The 20,994-nt window shown below is 34.8% G+C and overlaps 2 protein-coding genes across 3 annotated transcripts; both read left to right on the plus strand.

Moving 5' to 3' along the window:
- The first annotated feature begins 306 nt into the window (after positions 1 to 306).
- Positions 307 to 5,618, plus strand: LOC103328211 (U-box domain-containing protein 52-like). The gene is made up of 9 exons (XM_089050344.1): positions 307 to 860; positions 1,486 to 1,607; positions 1,730 to 1,914; positions 2,047 to 2,107; positions 2,715 to 3,015; positions 3,153 to 3,254; positions 3,453 to 3,878; positions 4,097 to 4,855; positions 5,010 to 5,618. Exons 1-9 carry the CDS (start codon positions 615 to 617, stop codon positions 5,079 to 5,081), a joined length of 2,274 nt encoding a protein of 757 aa, XP_088906470.1. The 5' UTR covers positions 307 to 614; the 3' UTR covers positions 5,082 to 5,618.
- Positions 5,619 to 6,721: 1,103 nt separating this feature from the next.
- LOC103328188 (putative protein phosphatase 2C 60) lies at positions 6,722 to 13,939 on the plus strand. Of its 2 annotated transcripts, none has more exons than XM_008230586.2 (11): positions 6,722 to 6,879; positions 7,750 to 7,872; positions 8,218 to 8,281; positions 9,463 to 9,571; positions 10,095 to 10,263; positions 10,838 to 10,963; positions 11,487 to 11,610; positions 11,713 to 11,789; positions 12,114 to 12,166; positions 13,316 to 13,370; positions 13,442 to 13,939. In XM_008230586.2, exons 2-11 carry the CDS (start codon positions 7,756 to 7,758, stop codon positions 13,640 to 13,642), a joined length of 1,095 nt encoding a protein of 364 aa, XP_008228808.2. In that variant the 5' UTR covers positions 6,722 to 6,879; positions 7,750 to 7,755; the 3' UTR covers positions 13,643 to 13,939. The 2 variants fall into 2 exon arrangements, with proteins under 2 accessions (XP_008228808.2, XP_088906471.1); XM_089050345.1 differs by lacking the exon at positions 6,722 to 6,879 and adding an exon at positions 7,958 to 8,052 and having other exon boundaries at positions 7,760 to 7,872.
- The last annotated feature ends 7,055 nt before the right edge of the window (positions 13,940 to 20,994 follow it).

Raw genomic sequence — 20,994 nt, forward strand, 5'->3', positions numbered from 1 at the left:
GGGAGCAAAAATTTGTTTAGCTTTGCTGTCAAGAACTCCATAACCACGCAATGCAAACACATCAAAGAAAGCGGGTATTGCTTTTTTTTTTTTTTTTTTTTTTTCCAGAAGAAAGCGGGTCGGAAGTCACCTAATTTGGCAAGATACAAAACAATAGTTCCAACCACGCAACAATGTGCAGGTCCTCAGGATCATGCTAAAAAAATCATAACATTTTCGGGTCACATTAGTTGATCACATCATGCGACAGACGATGATGCGTATTTGAAACATAAGAGAGAGTTTGTTATTAAAAGTAAGAAAGAACTAACTCAAAATAGAGACAAAAGATAACATGGTTAGGGAAATTTGGTAAGTGTTTTTTTCTTCTCTTCTCTTCTGTTCAACAAAACAAACCAACCCTCTCTGGACAGGACAAAGAAGGGTTTCCCAGACAGGCCTCTAGAATAATCAGAGAGAGAGAGAGAGAGAGAGAGAGGCATTGGAGAGAAAAAAAAACTTGGAGATTATATAACATATGATCATCTTCTTGAAAGCTGGATCTGTAATCTGCCCACTTGGAGAGTTTTGAATTAATTATTTTATAGGAGATTAAGAGAGTTAATTAAGAATTAATGGCAAGGATTAACCGAGGGCATGGAGAGAAGAGAGAAGAGTCCGTGGCAGTGGCCATAGACAAGGACAAAGGAAGTGAAAATGCCATCAAATGGGCTGTTGATCATCTTCTCACAAGAGGCCAACCTCTCACGTTGCTGCATGTTAAGCACACATCCTCTTCTGAAGGAGCCGACAGCCAAGGTGGTGGTGCTCAAGCACAAAGCCTGTTTCTTTCGTACCGTTCCTTTTGCTCCAAAAAGAATGTGAGTTCTAATATACTTCCTAATTATTTTCTTTTATGTATAATTTTATACTTTACAATTACATAATTTTTTCGTCGAGACATGTTTATTAACCAAGAATGGCAAGGAGGAATTGAAACTACGTATGCTAAATATTTGGAAGGGAAATGCCACAAAAGTTTATTTATTTATTTATTTTAAGATTAAGATCAAGAAAGATAAATGGAAACTCTGAAAAATGTTTGTTGATCAACGTTTACGTATCACATTGACTGTTTTATTTTTCAAATCATTTGGAATTTGAGATGCGGGTTGATATAATCAGTATGATGAAATTCAATTTTCATGTTTGGTATGCACATTCTTCAAAATGTGATACGTCTTAAACATAGCCTTGATAAATGCAAAATATTATCTGTTGATGTTTTGTTTTTGTTATATGGAAAAATTAAACAAATTTTAATTCATACGACCGCACAAACCAAGTAATTTAATTGCAAGTCAAGCAAATCATAGCAAAAAAAGAAACCAAAAAGATCTGGATCCATCAATCATAAGTAACAAAAAATATAAACAATATAACACTTGTTTTTGCCTAGGGGAGCCGTCTAACACTTGTTTTGCTTGTGACTGATATCTTTAACAGATAAAATGCAATGAAGTCGTACTCGAGGATACTGATATTCCAAAAGCAATCATCAATTACGTTGTCACTAGCTCGGTTGAGATTTTGGTTCTTGGTACACCAACAAAAAGTGGCCTTTTCAGGTGATTAATTAATTAATTAATTCATCATAATCATCTTAATTAGCTCCTAAATTCGATCCTAATTACCCAAATTTTCCTTCTTCTTTTTTTTTTTTTTTTAAATTTATTTTTTGCACCAAAAGATTCAAACTCACAGACGTTCCAAGCACAGTGTCAAAGGGGGCACCAGATTTTTGCTCTGTTTACGTGATTGGCAAGGGAAAGGTCTCGTACATGCGATGTGCTACTACTACAACACCCCAAAAATCTGCCCCACGTAATCAGATACAACACCAACCCACCCCTGTTTCTGAAACCAAATCATCAGGTATATATATATACACACAAGTCTTCTGTAATTCTAGCATGTGTAATTATTTCCCACCTCATGATTATTATAATACGGTTTTGTTTTCACTAATTATTACTAATTAAATTTTAATTTCTTTGATTCATACAGCATCGGAGAGGACACAGTACTATTCAGCTCGTAGCCCGCCAGATGCTGACACTCAAATCAAGTATGCTCTAATTATACTATTTTGATTATTTAGGAGAGATTGAGAGAAACAGGTTTAGATATTTGAGAAACAATATGTTATCGATAATCATATGGACAACTTATCAGTGTCATATCGACAGTTTGTCCTTTAATAAAGCACAAACATTGTGACTAGAAAAAATAGTTGAGAATTTATCCGTGATTGGGTTGATGCATTAACTCTTCTAAAAAGATAATTAGGGGAGTTTCACTAAAACACCCAAAATGGGGGTTGAAATTATAAAAAAACCCAAGCACTATTTAAACATATAAACACACCCAAAACCCATCATTACACACACTCAAAACCCATTTATAAACACACCCAAAAAGTTGACTTTGGGGTTAATTTTGGGTGTGTTTCTATGTTTAAATAGTGCTTGTGTTTTTTTATAAATACATGTCTAGGATTGGGTTTATTTATAAATTTGTAGATAATTAGATACTCCCCGCCCTCCTTGGCAAACTCTAGATCTTAAAAGTTTTCTAAGCCTATATGTTTGTGTGAACAACTCTATATAATACTAAAAAAGAGGATGTGTGAGTAAAATCATAAGAGGGGCTAACCCAATAAAAATGATATCCAGGTCACCATTCACAAGAGGAAGAGCTTCAATGGACAAATCGTACGAGCTCTCGTCTGATACTGATATATCATTTGTGAGTAGTGGAAGGGCAAGCATCGATCACATTTCTCCTTCTTTCTATGATTTTGGTGCGGAAGTAGTGGCGATGCCCTCTCGGCATTCAATTGGGTCAGAAATGGAGAGCAGAAGCTCCACATCGTCATACTCAAGAAACAGGCTTTTTGATATGGGGTCTCCACAATACGAAATCTCATCGTGCTCGATCGAAAGTGGAAAATTATCGTCATCATCACAGAACATGGTAAGATAATTTCCCAGCATGGGAAACTTAACTTGCAAGCACAAAACCCACTATAAACTTTTTTTCTCAAAAAAATAAATAAAATTCCTAATATAGTTCATCGTATTGATACTTGTTTTGCTTTGGCAACAATATAGGATGATGTGGAAGCTGAGATGAGGAGGCTCAAGCTAGAGCTCAAGCAAACAATGGAGATGTACAGTATGGCCTGCAAGGAAGCACTGACAGCAAAACACAAGGTATCTGATGCGAAACCTTATTTGAGGGGTAGAATTTAAGTTTCGGTGTCATCTTCTTGAGAGCAAGAGGTGAATGACAAACCTACAGGTCCTGCAACCATACACATAGCATAAAGAGAAATTCAATTTAATAAATAGAAACCTGGGGTTTTGAACACTATTTAATCACATATTATTCTAATGACAAAATCATCACAGGAAAGGGAACTTAACCGGTGGAAATTGGAAGATGAACAAAGGTTAGAAGCGGCAAGACATGCTGAGGAAGCTGCATTGGCGCTTGTAGAGAGGGAGAAAGCGAAATGTAAGGCAGCCATCGAGGCAGCCGAAGTATCTCATAGGATTGCTGAATTGGAAGCACACAAACGGAGGGCTGCAGAAATGAAAGCCTTTAAAGAATCCGAAGAGAAGAAGAAGGCACTCCAATCGAGGGCATATGATCCCAGGTACAGGAAATACACAATTGAGGAGATTGAGAAGGCAACGAATGATTTCTCGCAAGCTCGCAAGATCGGGGAAGGAGGCTATGGGCCAGTTTACAGAGGTGAACTGGACCACACGCCAGTGGCAATAAAAGTTCTACGTCCAGATGCAGCTCAAGGAAAGTCGCAGTTCAACCAGGAGGTTTGTGACATGGAATATTATAAAACTTTTAACTACCATCTTCAAATATACAACACACTAAACAACATAACCAATTTGTTTCCAGAATGGGGACCATATTGTTTGCAAACAAAACCAATTATAAATCCAAGGATTATTTTATTAATATTGCTTGGCATTTAATTTTATTGATCATGTATTGTTGTGGATTATATATCTGACAGTTTTTAGCTATGCAGGTTGAAGTATTGAGCTGCATACGGCATCCAAACATGGTTCTCCTCCTTGGAGCTTGCCCAGAGTATGGTTGCTTGGTCTATGAGTACATGGCTAATGGGAGCTTGGACGATTGTCTGTTCCGGCGCGGTAACACCCCAGTTATTCCTTGGCAGCTAAGGTTCCGAATTGCTGCAGAAATTGCGACAGGGCTTTTGTTTCTTCATCAAGCCAAGCCAGAACCCCTTGTACACCGCGACCTAAAACCCGGCAATATCTTGCTAGACCATAACTATGTGAGCAAGATCAGTGATGTAGGTTTGGCTAGGCTTGTGCCTCCATCAGTAGCCGACTCTGTCACTCAGTATCACATGACATCAACGGCCGGAACATTTTGCTACATCGACCCAGAGTATCAGCAAACTGGCATGCTTGGAACAAAATCTGATATTTACTCACTTGGGGTCATGCTTCTACAGCTAATAACAGCCAAGCCACCAATGGGGTTGACACATCATGTCGAACGGGCTATTGAGATGGGGACTTTCGCTGAGATGCTTGACCCTGCAGTCCCTGATTGGCCTGTTGAGGAAGCCTTGAAGTTTGCCAAGCTGTGTTTACAGTGCGCTGAAATGAGGCGAAAAGACAGACCGGATCTCGCCAAGGTTGTGCTACCTGAACTTAACAGATTGAGAGCACTTACAGACGAGATCTTGAATTGTGTCATGCATGGTGCTGGTGGAGTATTCTCCCCGAGACAACGCTCGAATACCTCAATACAAGTAAGTTGCAAGGAACTGCATAACATCCCAAAATGTTCATGCTAGACTTACCTCTAAATCTTCACATCTTTTGTAATTGGTTTGTGTTTTGCTTCTTTGTTTTCATGTTTTCCTAAAACTCACATTTGATTTTCTTGTTTGGCCTTCTCTTTAGGATGCCATGAGTGGACCACAATCTGGATATGATAGCCAAAGGAGCCGTTCAAGCACATCATCCTGGAAATAAGACACCATTCTCAAACTGATAAAACTTTTCCTCGTTCCAATTGTCAACTTTCTTGGAGCACACCATCTTATTGTGAACGTAAGTTGTTATAGTAAATTTGTTACTGTAAAAGTCGTAGTTCCAGGAAAAGAGAGCAACTAGTAGGAAAGAGAAATCAATTGTACAATTGGAATATTTGGAGATTGAATTAATTCTTTTATTTTAAACCTAGATAGTGTCAGCTAGGACCTTGCCGATAAAGCTTTACACTAAATTTTCCTAGCTGTTGCATTATGATTATGGTTGAACAAACCTGCGCAGTTCATTAGAAATTTAAACTTGGCAGATGCTGTTCTGGCTTCATTTTGGATTGCCAAGGGAAAAAATGATAGGTCAATGGAACAAGGATTAGGGTTCTGGATATCGATCGAATCAAGTGTCAAGAATGGAACAATCAAGGGGTTGGCCCTGAGAATTTTGGGGCTCAAAATGGATTTCAAAAATGGGCATGTAATAAATTTGAAAAAAAAAAAGATTTTTAGGAGCAATAATCTTTGGAACTTATGTCCGATTTTTATTTTGATCCTCAAATTTGAAAAATGGCTCATGTATTCCTTTAATTTTACTTTCTCTCGCAGTGTTGGCATTGCCGTCATAATGTGTTACATTTTTGTTCAAATCTAAGGGAAAAATGACTTATCATTGCTCGTATGTTTAGGGACTTGTTTGGTTTGCAAAATGAATGTTTGAAAGCATTTAGGGTCTTATTGCACAAAATATTGGAATGGGAACAAATGTTCTTTCATAGTAACCATATATTGCTAGTAGTATTTCCAAACATTTTCCACTCTAATATGTAAATCACATTTTTCAAACATCCATTCTGCAAACCAAACAAGCCCCAAAACATATGTACGAAATTCTTGTGCCATGCAATTTCTACTCCAACCAAAATAAATTCATAATGATTTTTATAGACTTAGGGCCAGTTTGGCATTATTGTGCTGTGAAAATAATTCTGTTAGATTCTGTGAGAGAAAGCAGTTTGGCGTTTGGTAAATTTTTTGTTAAAAGTGTTGTTGGTACGGATTCCCATATAATTAAACAATGAAAGCACCTTATTAGCTGTTTTCTCTTATAGCTTTCTCTCACATCAATTTTTAACAATAAGTGATTTCTCATAATTTACCAAACGGGTTGGGTTTCCCAAAATTTTTTAAAAATCATTTATCATCGGGCACTTATGCGTTCACTGTTATGTGAATATGAAAATGAATTCCATTGCAATTACAAGCCCAATGTTCTAATTTTGTGCATTGAAAAAATTAGTAACATAAATTTATCTTTTATAAGAACTTGTGACCAGTGAGATTTTCTTTTATGCGACTTTTACATTATAACACGTATATTTATTCATTAATATTTTATTCTAGATTCACACCATATCAACATTGTAGTATAATTACACTAATGTGGTGGAATATATATAATAATATGAATAAATACACGTTTTATAATTGCGAGTAATTGATTGGTTTCATTTATTTTTTTTAAAATTTAAAATTTAATTCAAATGGTGGGTAATAAAAAGGAAACAAATTTGTTTAGTTTAATTTTTCTTGGTTTTCCTTGCAACTGAAATGACCAATTGTTGCCTCAGATGAATGGCGCGTGTCCGCCCGCTGGTTTCACTCAAAAAGAAAACCAATGCCTATATATACACATACATATATCGAAATCCATTCAGTCTCATCAAAATCATTTCTTCAATTCAATCAGATCTCTCTCGCGCTTCCATCAGACACGCTCAAACCAATTAGTGAGTTTACTGCAATCCCTAGAGCCATTGAATTTTCTTAATTTCTTGTTTCTAAATAATTAATAATAATTATTGCCAGCATTTTCTCACTCAGCTCATCGTCATTGTGCTTGTGAGCCTCGAATCTGATTTGTATAATTTTACTATCTTGAGTAATTTTTATTGTTTGGTCCGTTTGGTTTCCAAGACAACGCAGGAAATTGTATGCTTCCAGTTGTAGAAATTCCAGTGTTTATGATTGAGTAAATCTCGATTTTATGGGCATTTTTTCCTCTGTTTTCTTGGCTACCAAGTGGACTCGAATGGGCATGTTTTGAATTCTGCTGCATGATTGGAGTTGAAAATTGTAGTTTAGTTATGGTGGTTTGGATATGGTAGATTTGAAATTAGTGGAATAAATGTGGTAGGCTTTTATGGAAATTGAATTGATTGGGTAGTTTTGATGAGTTCTGAGTAGCAAATAAGGGATCCATTGATTAATTAATGTGGTCATCCGTGCATTTATTGTTCTTAGTGATGTGGTGTAGGTGAATTCCTTCTAAAACTAGACTATATGTATATGAAATGCTACGGGCAAATTAAGAAAGTTTTGAATGCTGCAATTCCTTGTGCGCAAGTGTGTGATTAGACTCAAATGGGCAGGGGATATGTAATATATTAGCATGATGAAAATGGAGAAAGAAATGTGTGTGTGTGTGTGTGTGTGTGTGTGTGTGTTGGCATGATGAAAATTAAGAAAGAAATGTGTGTGTGCGTGTGTGTGTGTGTTGGCATGATGAAAATTAAGAAAGAAATGTATGTGTGTGCACACGAGCGCACCCATGCATGTGGATTTCAAAATGACTGCGTTGTTTGATGATATGGTTGCAGCTGCAAATGGGAATATATCTCAGTGCTCCCAAAACTGATAAGGTCTCAGAAGATGGTGAGAATGACAAACTTCGATACGGGTCATCCTCCATGCAAGGGTGGCGTTCAACCATGGAAGATGCTGTAAGTCTTTATGTCGTTCTTCTTATTCACTTAGATGATGCTCGGAGAGTGCAGCTGAGTAGTTCTTGTTGTTTGGTCTTTGTAGTTTCATAGTGAGCTTTGCATTTCACATGCAATTGCCATACTTAGCATTCTTACTTCATAGCATTTGGTTTGTCACTACAGAAGTCCTAGATGAAGGTAATTATCATCTTGTTAAATTGGTTTTCCTCAGAATGGACACATATTGAATATGTAATACAGAAAGTGCACTAAAAGTATTTTAGTATAGTAATCTTGCCATAGATGATGTACTATCTTGCCTATCATACACTAAAAGTACTTGACTTTTCACTTTTATTGCAGCATGCTGCTATTCCAGATTTTGACGGTTCAACATCTTTCTTTGCTGTTTATGATGGTCATGGAGGTTAGGTTTCCAAGCTCTATAATTTAACTCTATCTTTCTTATCATTTTAAGAAACTTCTTCCATTTATAGTTGGTTTTCATATGCGTGTTGGACTGCCCAAGTATTTCTGGAGAAGACTTGTATATGGTGTAACCAGGCCTGAATAATCTTGAGTTTTATGGAGCTGAATTTGGATATTTGCAGAATAAAATATGTAAAAAATTTCGTTGAAGAGTTTATTAATTGAATTGTTTTCATCTTATAGTGCAAATTCTTTTTATAAAACAAAGTTATGTCCCTTCAAAACTCTTGTGCACATAGGTGCAGAAGGTCTGTTGACAATGCTAATTATTATAGAACTTGTGATAGTTGCAATTTCTATTTTAAGCTTTCCTTTATACCTTCTGCTTCTGTTCACTTCAAAAATCTCACCCTGGGATCTGGTTTGAAGTTTGGTTGGTTTTAACTTTTATCACATGGCAAAACAGTTAGCTGTACTCACCATGATTGCAGACCTGCAATCGGCATTTATTTTGTGTTTCAGAAAAACCTCCAAAGTCTACTCAATCTGAATTGAAAATCTATCATTATTTAAATTAATTTAGTGAAATTTTTTTACCAATCAGTTGGCTTTCCTGTGTTATTCAGTAGGTATTGCATTGTGTGATTGGAAGCTAAAGACTAATTTAATGAAAAAAAAAAAAAAAGGTCTGTGGCCATATTATGGTAGGAAAACGGAAATAGCTGAACGAAATATGAAGGCCACTTTAATGTGCCCAACAAAGTATATTGCTAGATTGTTGGTATGATGAGTTGTATTTATCAGCACTAGGGGTGGGTGGGGGAGTGGCATAGTTTTCAATTGAAGATTTTATGGATTTTACACATGATGTGCAGCCCAAAATATGACCAAAGAGAAAATAATGCCACATACGGGAACAATGTGTGCACAAATTTCCATATTAACGCATGAGGTTGACATATAGGGCCTAGTCTTCAAAGTTCTGGAATTTTTATTTTACACATGTCTTGGATTGTGCAGTTACCAAGGTTTTAGTGGTTTGTCTTTTCCTTCCCACCTTTTGGCCCTCAGCAGAAAGGAAGGGGGTGGTTAGTTAGAGCAGTTTATGCTTAATGTTTAAGTTTTATAGGTTGGTACTATCTGGTGAAGTTTTGTCATCACTGGTCCGTTGATTTGCAGGTAAAGCAGTGGCAAATTTCTGCGCCAAGTATCTCCACCTGCAGGTGCTCAAGGACGAAGCATATCTAGCTGGCGATTTAGGCACTTCTCTACAGAAAGCTTTTCTCAGGTTACTTAATCCCTTGTGTTAGTAATCTTCAATTTAGCAATTTTCAGCAGATGCATCTGTCTTATCAATTTTGCCCAAGAACAAGGCTGCGGAATGGTGTCTTTCTCCTGTAAGTCATATGTTGTAAACAGCTTGGGAACTTGAAACTAGGCCATTGTTCTGCTACCACTGCCGGCCATTATCATTGCTGCATTGTGTTAATGCGCCTAAGATAAGTAAACTTGCATCAATGCCCATTCATTTAATAGATTTTCACACTGCCGTACATGCTCATGCCGTTTCTTTAATTATCATTTTATAGGGCATGGACAGTATGTTATGAAACTTTACAGAAATTGTATTGTCAAATCCAATTATAACATCTCAGTGGACTTTCATTTTAAATTGGTTTTCAAAGTTATACAATTTATGATGAAACAAAATTAGTGGCATAAATCTGTATAGGGGTATCGAAGGGATGATTTAGATAGATGTGCTTATGAATGAGATACTTATTATCTTACCTTGCTTCAAATTGACGCAGGATGGATGAGATGATGCGTGGGCAAAGAGGCTGGAGAGAATTAGCCGTGCTGGGAGATAAGATAGACAAAGTTTCTGGTCTTATAGAAGGGTTCATTTTTTCTCCCAAGAGTGTTGAAGCTAAAAGTGGTGCATTTAATGACCATACTGATCAGTGGTCTTCTGAGGAGGTACTTGTTACACCATCTTTACTTCAGCTACATTTAACAATGGCACTATGTTTTCCATTTGCTTTATTATCCATATCACCAGATGCATCTCACAAAAGGAAGTCTAGGACAAAGTGAAAGATATTCTCTGCCTGCTTTGTATATATTCCATGTGATGTAATACTTACATATTTGACCCATAGGAATGAGTTCTTTTTTACTTCCTACCAAAATTCAACCCCTCCACAGCCACCTTACACAAATAAAATAACTCATTTCCCTTGCTTACCATAGCATTGCAACCGTGTTTCTTAAACCAGCCTAAATGATCGGTATAAATTCAATCAATGGATTCCCCTTGCCTCCTGATCCATTGGGCAAGTGGAAGAGATTGAACGGCTCTTTACATTTCCTATTGCTTTGGTTTCAGAAAGTAAGAATCTAAGGTTTTGCATCAGACTTGGTTTCTAGCAGTCCTGCATCTATTTTGATGTTATAATGAATGTTATGGGAATTTGATTAGTTAATTTCTGTTTGATATATTTTACTATGTAATCGGATTTTCATGAAGAAAAGCTTTTGGGCTTGAAACCAGGGGCCTCACTCTGATTTTGATGGACCGAATTCTGGAAGCACAGCTTGTGTTGCTATCATCCGAAACAATCAACTTGTTGTTGCCAATGCTGGTGATTCTCGTTGTGTTATATCCAGGAAGGGTCAGGTATTATATTGTTTTAATGCAATTTTTACCTATGGACTTTATGTAAGGATTGCATTTTGGGGCAGCTTTGTTCACATTTAAAAATTATCTCAGTTTCATAAAAAAATTTAAAAAATTATCTCAGTTATCCCAAAAAGAAGGTGTACAGCATCCTTAAAACACACAACAGAAACCAAAGCCTCCCAAACACAATCAGGGCAATCATGGAATGCAGAAGAGGCCAAAGCCCATAGAAAGGACCGAAAATCTAGCCTTATCTCATTAAAAGTCCCCACACTCTCCAATTGAACTGTTCCTTTACATCCATATCAGCCAAAAAGAATGGTTATGTTCATCTTCTGAGATTTTGTTTTCAGTGAATCTTGCATTGACAACCTGCCCCTGACCCCAACTTTTGTGCCAGTTTCTAGGAATATATCAATTGGTTTTCTGCCATTGTGTTGTTTGCTGAGCTGCTAATCTTTAACAGGTTTTTTGTCTGATGAGCTGCTATTGTGATGCCTTATTGAAATTTTAAATGCAGGCATATAATCTGTCAAAAGATCATAAGCCTGACATTGAGAATGAAAAAGAAAGAATTCTGAAGGCTGGTGGATTCATCCAAGTTGGAAGAGTCAATGGAAGTTTGAACTTGGCCAGAGCTATTGGTATAAAAATATTTCCTTACCATGTCAAAGGAGAAACCGAGAAAGAACCTCCTTTTCTTTTATATTTGAATTGCCTGTAGTTTAAAATTATGTTGTTTGCAGGGGATGCAGAATTCAAGCAGAACAAACATTTGCCCGTTGAAAGGCAGATCGTAACTGCCAATCCAGACGTAACTAGTGTATGAGACATTTCATTTTGGAATTAAATGATATAAATTGGGCTGAAATTTTTTAACCATAAATAAATGCAATACAACCAATCTTACAAGAAAGAAAATTAAGTCTTTTTTTTCAAGATGAAAAGCCTTTTCTGGGGATTGAAGATATATTATTTAGATGCTAGTCAGACTTTTGTACTTTTAAAGCAAGAAAGTGCTGTTTTTGACTTTTTATTTCCTTATAAGACTTTTGCTGGCATAAACAATTGGGGTATGCCATTTATCAGATTTGTTTGCAGTTGCACTAATTTTATGTTTAAAGTTTTAAAATTTCCCTTGATGTAGGTTGAGATTTGTGATGATGATGAGTTTCTCGTCATAGCTTGTGATGGGATATGGTAAGTTTGTTTCCCTTTTTAATATACTTTCCTATCCCAAAAAATAGGTGTCTGTCAATTACTGTGTATATTTTATCTCCATCTCATATGTTCTCCAAAGGCTGTAGGCGTAAGACTAGAAAAATTGGAAGGGTGGAAGGAAGGGCTTTATGTGGTTGGTTCTTCTCACAAGTTAAGATGGCTGTTACTTAAACAGTTAGCTAGAAATACATCCTGTGGAAGAACCAATTACCATCTCTTTAGAAGCCTGTAAATGCATGGAATGTAACAATTACTGGTTAATGTAAGAATGAAGTAATATATAGTTGATGGTCTGATGACAATTGGCTTTAACTAGTATATATACAAGTGTTGCAAGCTCTCCAACAATATATTTATGGTTATAAATGTACAAGTAACCTTGTTAGCTTCTTATTTTCCAAAATGTCGGAGGAAAGTAATCAAAGTTGAATCTCCTGTGTTCTGTATCCGGATTTAAAAGTTTTCCTTTAAGGGAAGAATCTTTGATGTGAAGGTCTGCTGATTTGAACTTGTCTCCGTTGAACCTGTTACTCCAGTATATCATGTGATAGTAAGCCCAAAACTAAATATTATTTAAGAATACACTCGTAAATTCATATGTGGTTCTGTGTCAAGATTTCCCTGTAACTTAGTTTCGAATATTTGTTCCCATGGGAAAAAAAAAAAAGTTAATAATTTTGTTTATTATCCATCCAATGCTTGCGCAAGAGAAAATATGTGTGAGAGAGAATGGGTGGAGTAAGGCGAGGTGAGTACGTTCTTTTAGTGCCATTTGGTTTACTGTTTACCAAAGGCAATTCCCGAATGCTCTCATATTCTTGTTTGTCTATGTTGTCAACAATTTAGTTGTTATCTGTGTTTGCTTTTTATCCACCTTCTTTACCTGATTGGTTTCAAGATCTCAACTGCTCCTCAAAGTATTGTTCTTCCAGTTGTTACTTCGTGTCATTTAGTTTTGACTCCTTGTTAGGTTCTTAGAAAGCCCATGTTTGGGAGGTCAAAAGGCTGACAACATTGTTGAACTTGTGTCTCTGTCGTATGATTTTTCTAATGCTGTATTTTATATTTCTGAAATATAAGTGCAATTAATATGTTCCTACTTTGTTGACACTGATGCACGCTCTCTAGGGACTGCATGTCGAGCCAACAACTTGTGGACTACGTTCGGGAACAATTAAAACATGTAAGTTGGGGAGACTTCCCTTATATATCCAAATATATACTGTCTGAGTAACATAAAATATTCGTATGTAGGAAAGTAAACTCTCAGTGATTTGTGAGAGAGTGTTTGAAAGGTGCTTGGCACCATCACCTGGTGGAGAGGGGTGTGACAACATGACAATGATCTTGGTTCAGCTTAAGAAACCTGTTACTTCAGCTGCTTCTGTCGGGGACAAGCCTCTCTCGTCTAATCCATCATCTGAGAAGGATAAAAGCTCGGCAAAAGCTAAATAGATCTTCCCATGACTATCGAATGACTGCATTTTCTGCAAGTTAGGGCTTTTGGTGATCTCAGAAAATCATAAATTCGTTCAGATTAGGAAAGAATTCTCATGACAGTATGTGTTCACGGTGTTTTGTCAAGTACCGGTATAGCTTACGAGTTCTGTACATGTGTCAGGGAGTTTGTCTTTTGGTTTCCCTGCAGATTTTAAAGAGCTTTGCCAGCAAATTTTTAAGACTGAACACTTGCTTCAGATGGTAACCTGACCAAGGAAAAAAATATCAAGATTTTTGTTCCTTTTCTTTTCATATTGTTTGTGTGAAGTGTGAACAATAATTCTATGAATGAACACCATGCAGTGGCCGTATTTGAATACATACATAGAAAGCTTTGAATTGGATGCATGTCTAACGAACAATACATAACTATATTAGTAAGCTACAATAGTTGTCCCAGAAGTATACAATACATAACTATACATAACTATGTTGATGTCTTCATTGTATTGTCCAAGATTATTTAATGAAGTTTCTCTTTGATAAAGAAGTGGTATATTATAATATTAAAAAAAAATTGGTATATTTAATTATTACAAATTTATAAATAAACCCAATCCTAAATATGAATTTATAAAAAAACCCAACATTATTTAAAACATAGAAACACACCCAAAATCAACAATTGTATATTTTTTGGGTGTGTTTATAAATGGGTTTTGAGTGTGTTTAATAAATGGGTTTTGGGTGTGTTTATAAAGTGTTTTTCATGTTGGGTTTTTTTATAATTTCAGCCCATATTTTTGGGTGTATTAGTGAAACTCCTTTTAATTATTGGGTCCCAAAATAGCCCTACACATTTCTCGTTACAATAATAAATGGAAGTGTTGAATCCTCTAATGTTTTATGTTAAATACTTGTTTTACAGTACGAATGTGTATAATACGTGTATCTTCTAAAATATTCGTATAATGTGTTTTATATGGTAAAATACAAAATGGGAAAAGTACGAATAAAATATGTATGTATTTTATACGGTAAAATTTTGGCAAGATACAACTAAAAAGTTCAACCACTATATAATATTTTAATATAATTTATTAAATATTTTAATATATTATTTTTATTCAATAATATATTAAAAATACAAGTATAATACGTAAATTTTGTAAAAAAAGTATATTAAATGTGAAAATATGTATGTATGTGTATAATATGTGTATTATATATTTGTGTGAAGCCCTGTATTTTAATATATATATATATATATATTAATATTTTGGGAAATTAAATGTTTTGCTATCTATTTAGGTTTATAAGTTAAATTATGTTTAATTGGTTATAATTGTATATATGTAGTTATCTTGCCACATAGTATATATATATATATATATATATATATATAGTTGTTACTTTTATAATAGTTATTAAGAATAATACTATTATAATAATACTTATTTGTTTGATACATAATTGGATTAGTAAGGGTGCCACGTACAAGCTTTATCACTTAAGGTGGTATGTACGTCAAATCCTACTCACATGCATCATCCTAATTTCTTCACAAGTGTCTACCCATAAATGACTAAATAGCTAAAGCAGGAGCTGCATTTTCAAGCATGAGCTATTGGCATCAAGGGAAAATTAGATAATCTTGGAGTGAAGCATATCACCAGCCTCACATTCGACCAATCAAAAGCCATTAGTTGCCGCCTCTTTGAAGTATAAATAGGACTCGTTGATGGTTCTTTTGAAACACACATACTAGATAGTCTTGTGAAGTACAACAATACTACAATGACTTAGAGATAGCATGCACTCCATGCAAAGTGATAGTTCTTTTAGAGAGAGAGTGAGAGAGAGAAAAGGAGAGGGGGAGGGGAATGATGATGAAATTCTGGGAGTTGTCTGGTATTTTCTTAATTTGGAGCTAGTTTTGGAATCAAGGTATGGGGTTTCTTAGGGGCCTTTATGGAGATTGATTTAATTAAATTTTGTAAGTATTATATTATGCATGGTATTACAGTTTGGTTGGTCTTCTTATTGGGTGTTTGCATGTTTTTAATTATCATTATATTATTTTATTAATATTGACATGTTCATATGTTATCAGAGATGGCTGGATTTCTTGGGTTGATAAAGAAATTGTTAAACAGGCCCTGGGCTCTAAAAGCCTACAAAGGGGGGGGTGAAGTAGGCTATATGGCAATAACCTATCTTTTTAAATTTTAAGCCCAACTAAGAATTAATAAGCGGAAACATAAACACATGCACAACCATGGTGTTCAATTACTTAGCATATGCAGTGAGTAAACGGAACTAACTGCATGAAACTGGATTGATACAGACCACACCATGTATCAAATACAAACAGAAACCCCTGTGATTTTGGATCAATACAGTGCAACACCATATTGATCCACGTTAGTGTACTGATGTCATTTGAACAAGATGCAGCAAGTACAACTAATGACAACAAGAATATAAACATACACAAAGATTTGTTAACCCAAAAACCCAACAAGGGGGAAAACTGAGGACCAAGCCAGTAAGGGAATCCACTATCAAAGAGAAGTACAAGATACAAAGGGAGTTGTGCTCCATCTACACTCAGTAGGCAGCAAACTATCTAACCTTCTAGCAAAGCACAATATTAGCTCATCTACACACAATAGGCAGCTAACTATCTAACCTTCCAGAAAAGCACAATCTTTACTTCTCAGCAGCAAGTTCTCTTCCAATCTTTGCATGAGCATTCAGCTCCAATTGCAACAGACAAATCTTCATGGTTTGCAACAGCACGAAGCTCCAAGTTGCAGAAAGTATAATGATATGAAGTGAGTTGTGGTTTCAGATTTTCATCTTTCTTAATCACAAAGAATGATTAAGCTAGACAAATGAAACCAAGTGTTGTGATGATTAAACTAGAAGTAATGAACTTGAAGCATATAGTTTAAATCAACATAACAACAATGAAACAAAAGACTTAGTCGAAATCAATGTGAATATACTTGGAGGAATTTTATGTGTATGCAATCATACTCATACTCTCAAGTAATTAACAATTGCTAAAATAATAAAATAGTTTTTGAATGCTCAAGAGCATATATAAAATGATTTCAAAAACATAGAACCGGGTCTGCATCAAAGATGCAGATTTTCTGTTTTTACATGACTAGCATGAATGGTTCTTCAAAGAACTGATAAAAATGAAGCAAGTTCAAATGAACTTCTCAACCTCTTCCTTAGGTCTAGCTTAGTATATATAGAGACTTTGATTTGAATGAAGAGGGGATATTTTGATCAAAGGGAATCATTTACCCAACCACATATAATATAAAGAATGTTGTTTGGTGGCTAAAATATCATGAAGGGCAAGACTGCAGCAAATCCATTCCTATGAAGTGATACTAGAAAACCAGTATGAATGAACAACCTATTTGTTGTCCAATAAGGAGCAACACACATAAAGCTAAGCATGGTCTGTCCAAGTGGTATAAAATAATAAAGTATATGCAATCTGCATATACAGTCATGAAGAGGATAACATGCTATTGGAAATAGCCGTGCCATGAGCTATAACTATTGAAAAGAGAGAACCCATGCTTTGTCAGAACACATGTGCAAGAGTGGAGAAAATATGGCATGTGCACAAAAGAGAAAATAAATACTCCCTTTGAGAAAACTAGTTTCAAGAAAGAACATATTATATAATAATATGTTGTTTTCAAGAATCCTAAAGGAGAGAATAGAAGGAGTCGGTTGAAGCATGGAGTATTGACTCCACAAGCAATAAAAGAAGTAGCTCATGTGCAAGATAATATAAAGACTTCTTTTGGAGAAAACTAGTTTCAAGAAAGAAAGAATATATTATAATAATATGTTGTGGTCATATAAACACAGGGTAACTTCATCCAAGACTGTTGCTTTTGAAAACAAGTTTCAAGAAGTTAATTGACACCAGAAGCAATTTAAGAAGTCTTCATCGAATGAAATCAAGAGCTGAAGATATTTTAATAAAATATTAATTGATACATCTCAAAGTGGATTGAAATAGAATATGTAGGATTGATACAGAATATAGTAGAACACGTTTTTTAAAGGTTGTATCAATCCCCGTATATCAATCCATGTGTATGAATGCAAAGTGAAAGATGGATTAAACATACTAGGAAGGATTGATACAAAATGAAATAGAAAACGATTTTAAGGCTTGTATCAATCATGTGTATTAACCCATGTGAATGTAATGAATTTAAGTTTGGATTGCAAAGATGACACTTTTGAATCTAGCATGTTCATTCAAACAGACGTAAACCAATATTTATACCATAGTAAAATACATCGGTTTTTGTCATAAGAGAAGAGCCAAAATATAATCCTTACAGAAATTATGGAAAAGAGGTAATGGGAAGGGGCCTTTTGTGTGGTTGAGTCTGGCCATTGTAGGGACCAAGTTCAGGCGAGTCTGTGTGCACAGTAAAATAGGATATCGATGGTATAATTGTCGATTGAGTGATTTGGGCTTAGAGATCAATGGCTTAGACAATATGACTAGCAAAAGAGGAATTATGGGATGAGTAAGATGGGTGTTAGTTTATATACTGGGTCATTTAGAATTACTGTGGTAAAATGCATGGTATGAGACATGCAGATTTGTTTGCCCTACTATATAGATTAACGGGTTGGATAGAATCGAAGCTCATTCATGCATTATTATCTTTTATATGTTATGTGATTGCATGTCGCTTAATTTAGTTACATCAATCAACTGTGGTAAGGTCTCATGTCCCTACTGAGCAGTGGTTGCTCATTCCTCACCCTGTTTAATTTTTCAAATGAATTAGTGGGCAAGACAAGGACTAAACCAATTGAGGTTGAATTAGATAAGAGTAATAGAGTTTTATTTATTTATTGTAAAGTTGTAAGATTTTAGAGTTATTTTTATAAGAGAAGTTTATTTTAAACTATGTTTCGGCTTTTTTTAATTTATTTTATCACGCACCGAGTGCAGGATTTTCATCAACCCCTGGGTCCGAGGCATGACTGTTTGTTTTTAAAAACTGTGTATTTTATCAAGTCTTTAAAACGTGTATAAAAAATGAAAGTATTATTGAAAAATATATACGTACATATATAATATAAGTATTAAATAGAAAAATGCTAACTAGGATTCCAAGGCATTTATGGGCAATTATGGTGTGCACTGTGGCGTGCGTAAGTTCCTACCAAAGTGAAAATGTGTGATTGAAATATTGTTCCAACTCACTCAAACATGTTATCTTGTGAACCTGGGTCTCTTAAGTGCGAGCAAAACTTCTATGAAATACGGGAATAATATTGTTTTGTTATCACATATGGCATATCGTAATTGAGTGAAATAGTAAAATAGTGCTATCTTCATTTGATGTATTTTCAATAAAATTTCGTTTCTTCACCCAAAAAAAACAAAAAAAAAATCTTAAATCCAAGCACATGCGTGGTGCTTGTTTATTTTTATTATTATTATTTTTTTGCCAAAGGTACTTGTTTATTATTCAAACCGCGTTGGAACTAATTTAATTACAATAATTCACAGCTAAATATAGAAACATGTTACTCGTGCAAAGTATGAAATAAAAATAATTAATAATGTAAACGAAATCTGCACACTATTCAGGGTACAGCATCCCTAAATGGAAGGGCAACAAAATTTATTTAACTCGTGGCATGCTTTGTGGGAGCCACGTGTCAGTCTTCAAACATCTTAGCCTCTCATTTAAAAAGGGGAGCTCCCCATATGTATAAATATAATAAATAAATAAATAAAACTCTGCATTATCCGACCCTTACCGCTGTTTTTCCTTATTTTACGAGCCACGCAGCACGCCTTTATAATAGCCACTTAAATGTTACCACGTGTCCATGCCCCTGTCTCTTTCTCAATTCTCTTTCTCCCCCATAGGTTTCAGTTTTTTATTATATGGCGAATAGAGATGTCGTACCAAATAATGCGAAATCGATGAGTCGTTGTGACGTTGATATGAAAAAAAGTAATTAAATTTTCCTTCATGAGTTTGATAGGATGCAGATTTTTATAATTCATTGAACTGTTGCTAAAACCTCAGTTTAAAATAAAATAAAAAACTAAACTCATATAAATAATACAAATTTATAAATAAACCCAATCCTAGACATGTATTTATAAAAAAATCCAAGCACTATTTAAACATAGAAACACACCCAAAATCAACCCAAAAGTTAACTTTTTGGGTGTGTTTATAAATGGATTTTGAGTGTGTGTAATGATGGGTTTTGGGTGTGTTTATAAAGTGTTTTGGGTGTTGGGTTTTTTTATAATTTCAACCTCCATTTTGGGTGTTTTAGTGAAACTCCCTATAAATAATCGAGAAAAGAATATAATTAATTATTTTTGGTAAAATAAAATGATGATTTGTTGCAAAGTTGATGATGACTTGATTGTGATATATTAGGGATGCACCCTATTATTATAGTCAAAAAACAAGGTTAAGGGGGTGCCAAGAAGAACAAAAAGTAGGTCAATGACTTCAGCCTAGGAATTATAAAAATGAAATAAGAAAAAGCTGGCCAATGAGCTCAGCTTAAGAATTATAAAACTAAAGGGCATCCATCAATAATAAATAGAAGAAGCTCAGTTGGATTTGTAGGACGAAATTATTTAAATGTCAATAAATCAATTGTTCCGGAAAATTCAATTCTAAAACTAAGTTTAATGGCCAACAGCGTCCTATATGTAGACCAGTTATTTCAAGCTCGAATCACATTGCATTTTGGTAATGTGTGTCAAACAAAGTATATGAGAATTTTCAGATATTTTATATATATATTCTTATTTAATATAGAGGTATTCATAAAGAAGTACAAGGATGTGTTAATCCTAAATAAAATATGAAATAAATCTAAATAACAATATGAAATAAATCTTAGTTATAACGGACTAAATAAAACGGCTAAGTAACTAAAATCTTAACTAAATAAAAAACCAAAATTCTAACTAGATAAGGAGTCGCTCACTAACAATGTGTGTGTGAGAAATCATTATCCCTTTAAATTTAATGTGACACAAATAGAATCTAGTTAAAACGGCTACAAAGAATGAAAATGAATAGACTTTAACAGAAATCGACTCCTTAAAACAATAGGAAGAGTCTCTTTACTAACGAACTTTAACAAGTCGCACTTATATATATATATATATATAAGTTGAATTAGTCAATTAGACATGAGAGACAAAAAATGCGAAAAAATCTAAAATAGGGGTAGCCAAAGAAGAAGAACTCAAAAAACAGCAGAGAGAATATCCTCCGATACAAACCCTAAATTCCACAACAAAAGTCTCCAAATAT

The sequence above is a fragment of the Prunus mume genome, linkage group LG4 (assembly GCF_029339155.1).
Source record: "Prunus mume cultivar Tortuosa linkage group LG4, ASM2933915v1, whole genome shotgun sequence".
Taxonomy (NCBI): Eukaryota; Viridiplantae; Streptophyta; class Magnoliopsida; order Rosales; family Rosaceae; genus Prunus; species Prunus mume.

Coding starts and splice junctions, on each gene's coding strand:
- LOC103328211 (XM_089050344.1), top strand. CDS start 615: ATGGCAAGGATTAACCGAGGGCATGGAGAGAAGAGAGAAGAGTCCGTG. Junction 1,608..1,729: donor ACAAAAAGTGGCCTTTTCAG/GTGATTAATTAA, acceptor TTGCACCAAAAG/ATTCAAACTCACAGACGTTC. Junction 2,108..2,714: donor GATGCTGACACTCAAATCAA/GTATGCTCTAAT, acceptor AATGATATCCAG/GTCACCATTCACAAGAGGAA.
- LOC103328188 (XM_008230586.2), top strand. CDS start 7,756: ATGGGAATATATCTCAGTGCTCCCAAAACTGATAAGGTCTCAGAAGAT. Junction 10,964..11,486: donor TTATATCCAGGAAGGGTCAG/GTATTATATTGT, acceptor TTTTAAATGCAG/GCATATAATCTGTCAAAAGA. Junction 11,611..11,712: donor GAACTTGGCCAGAGCTATTG/GTATAAAAATAT, acceptor TGTTGTTTGCAG/GGGATGCAGAATTCAAGCAG.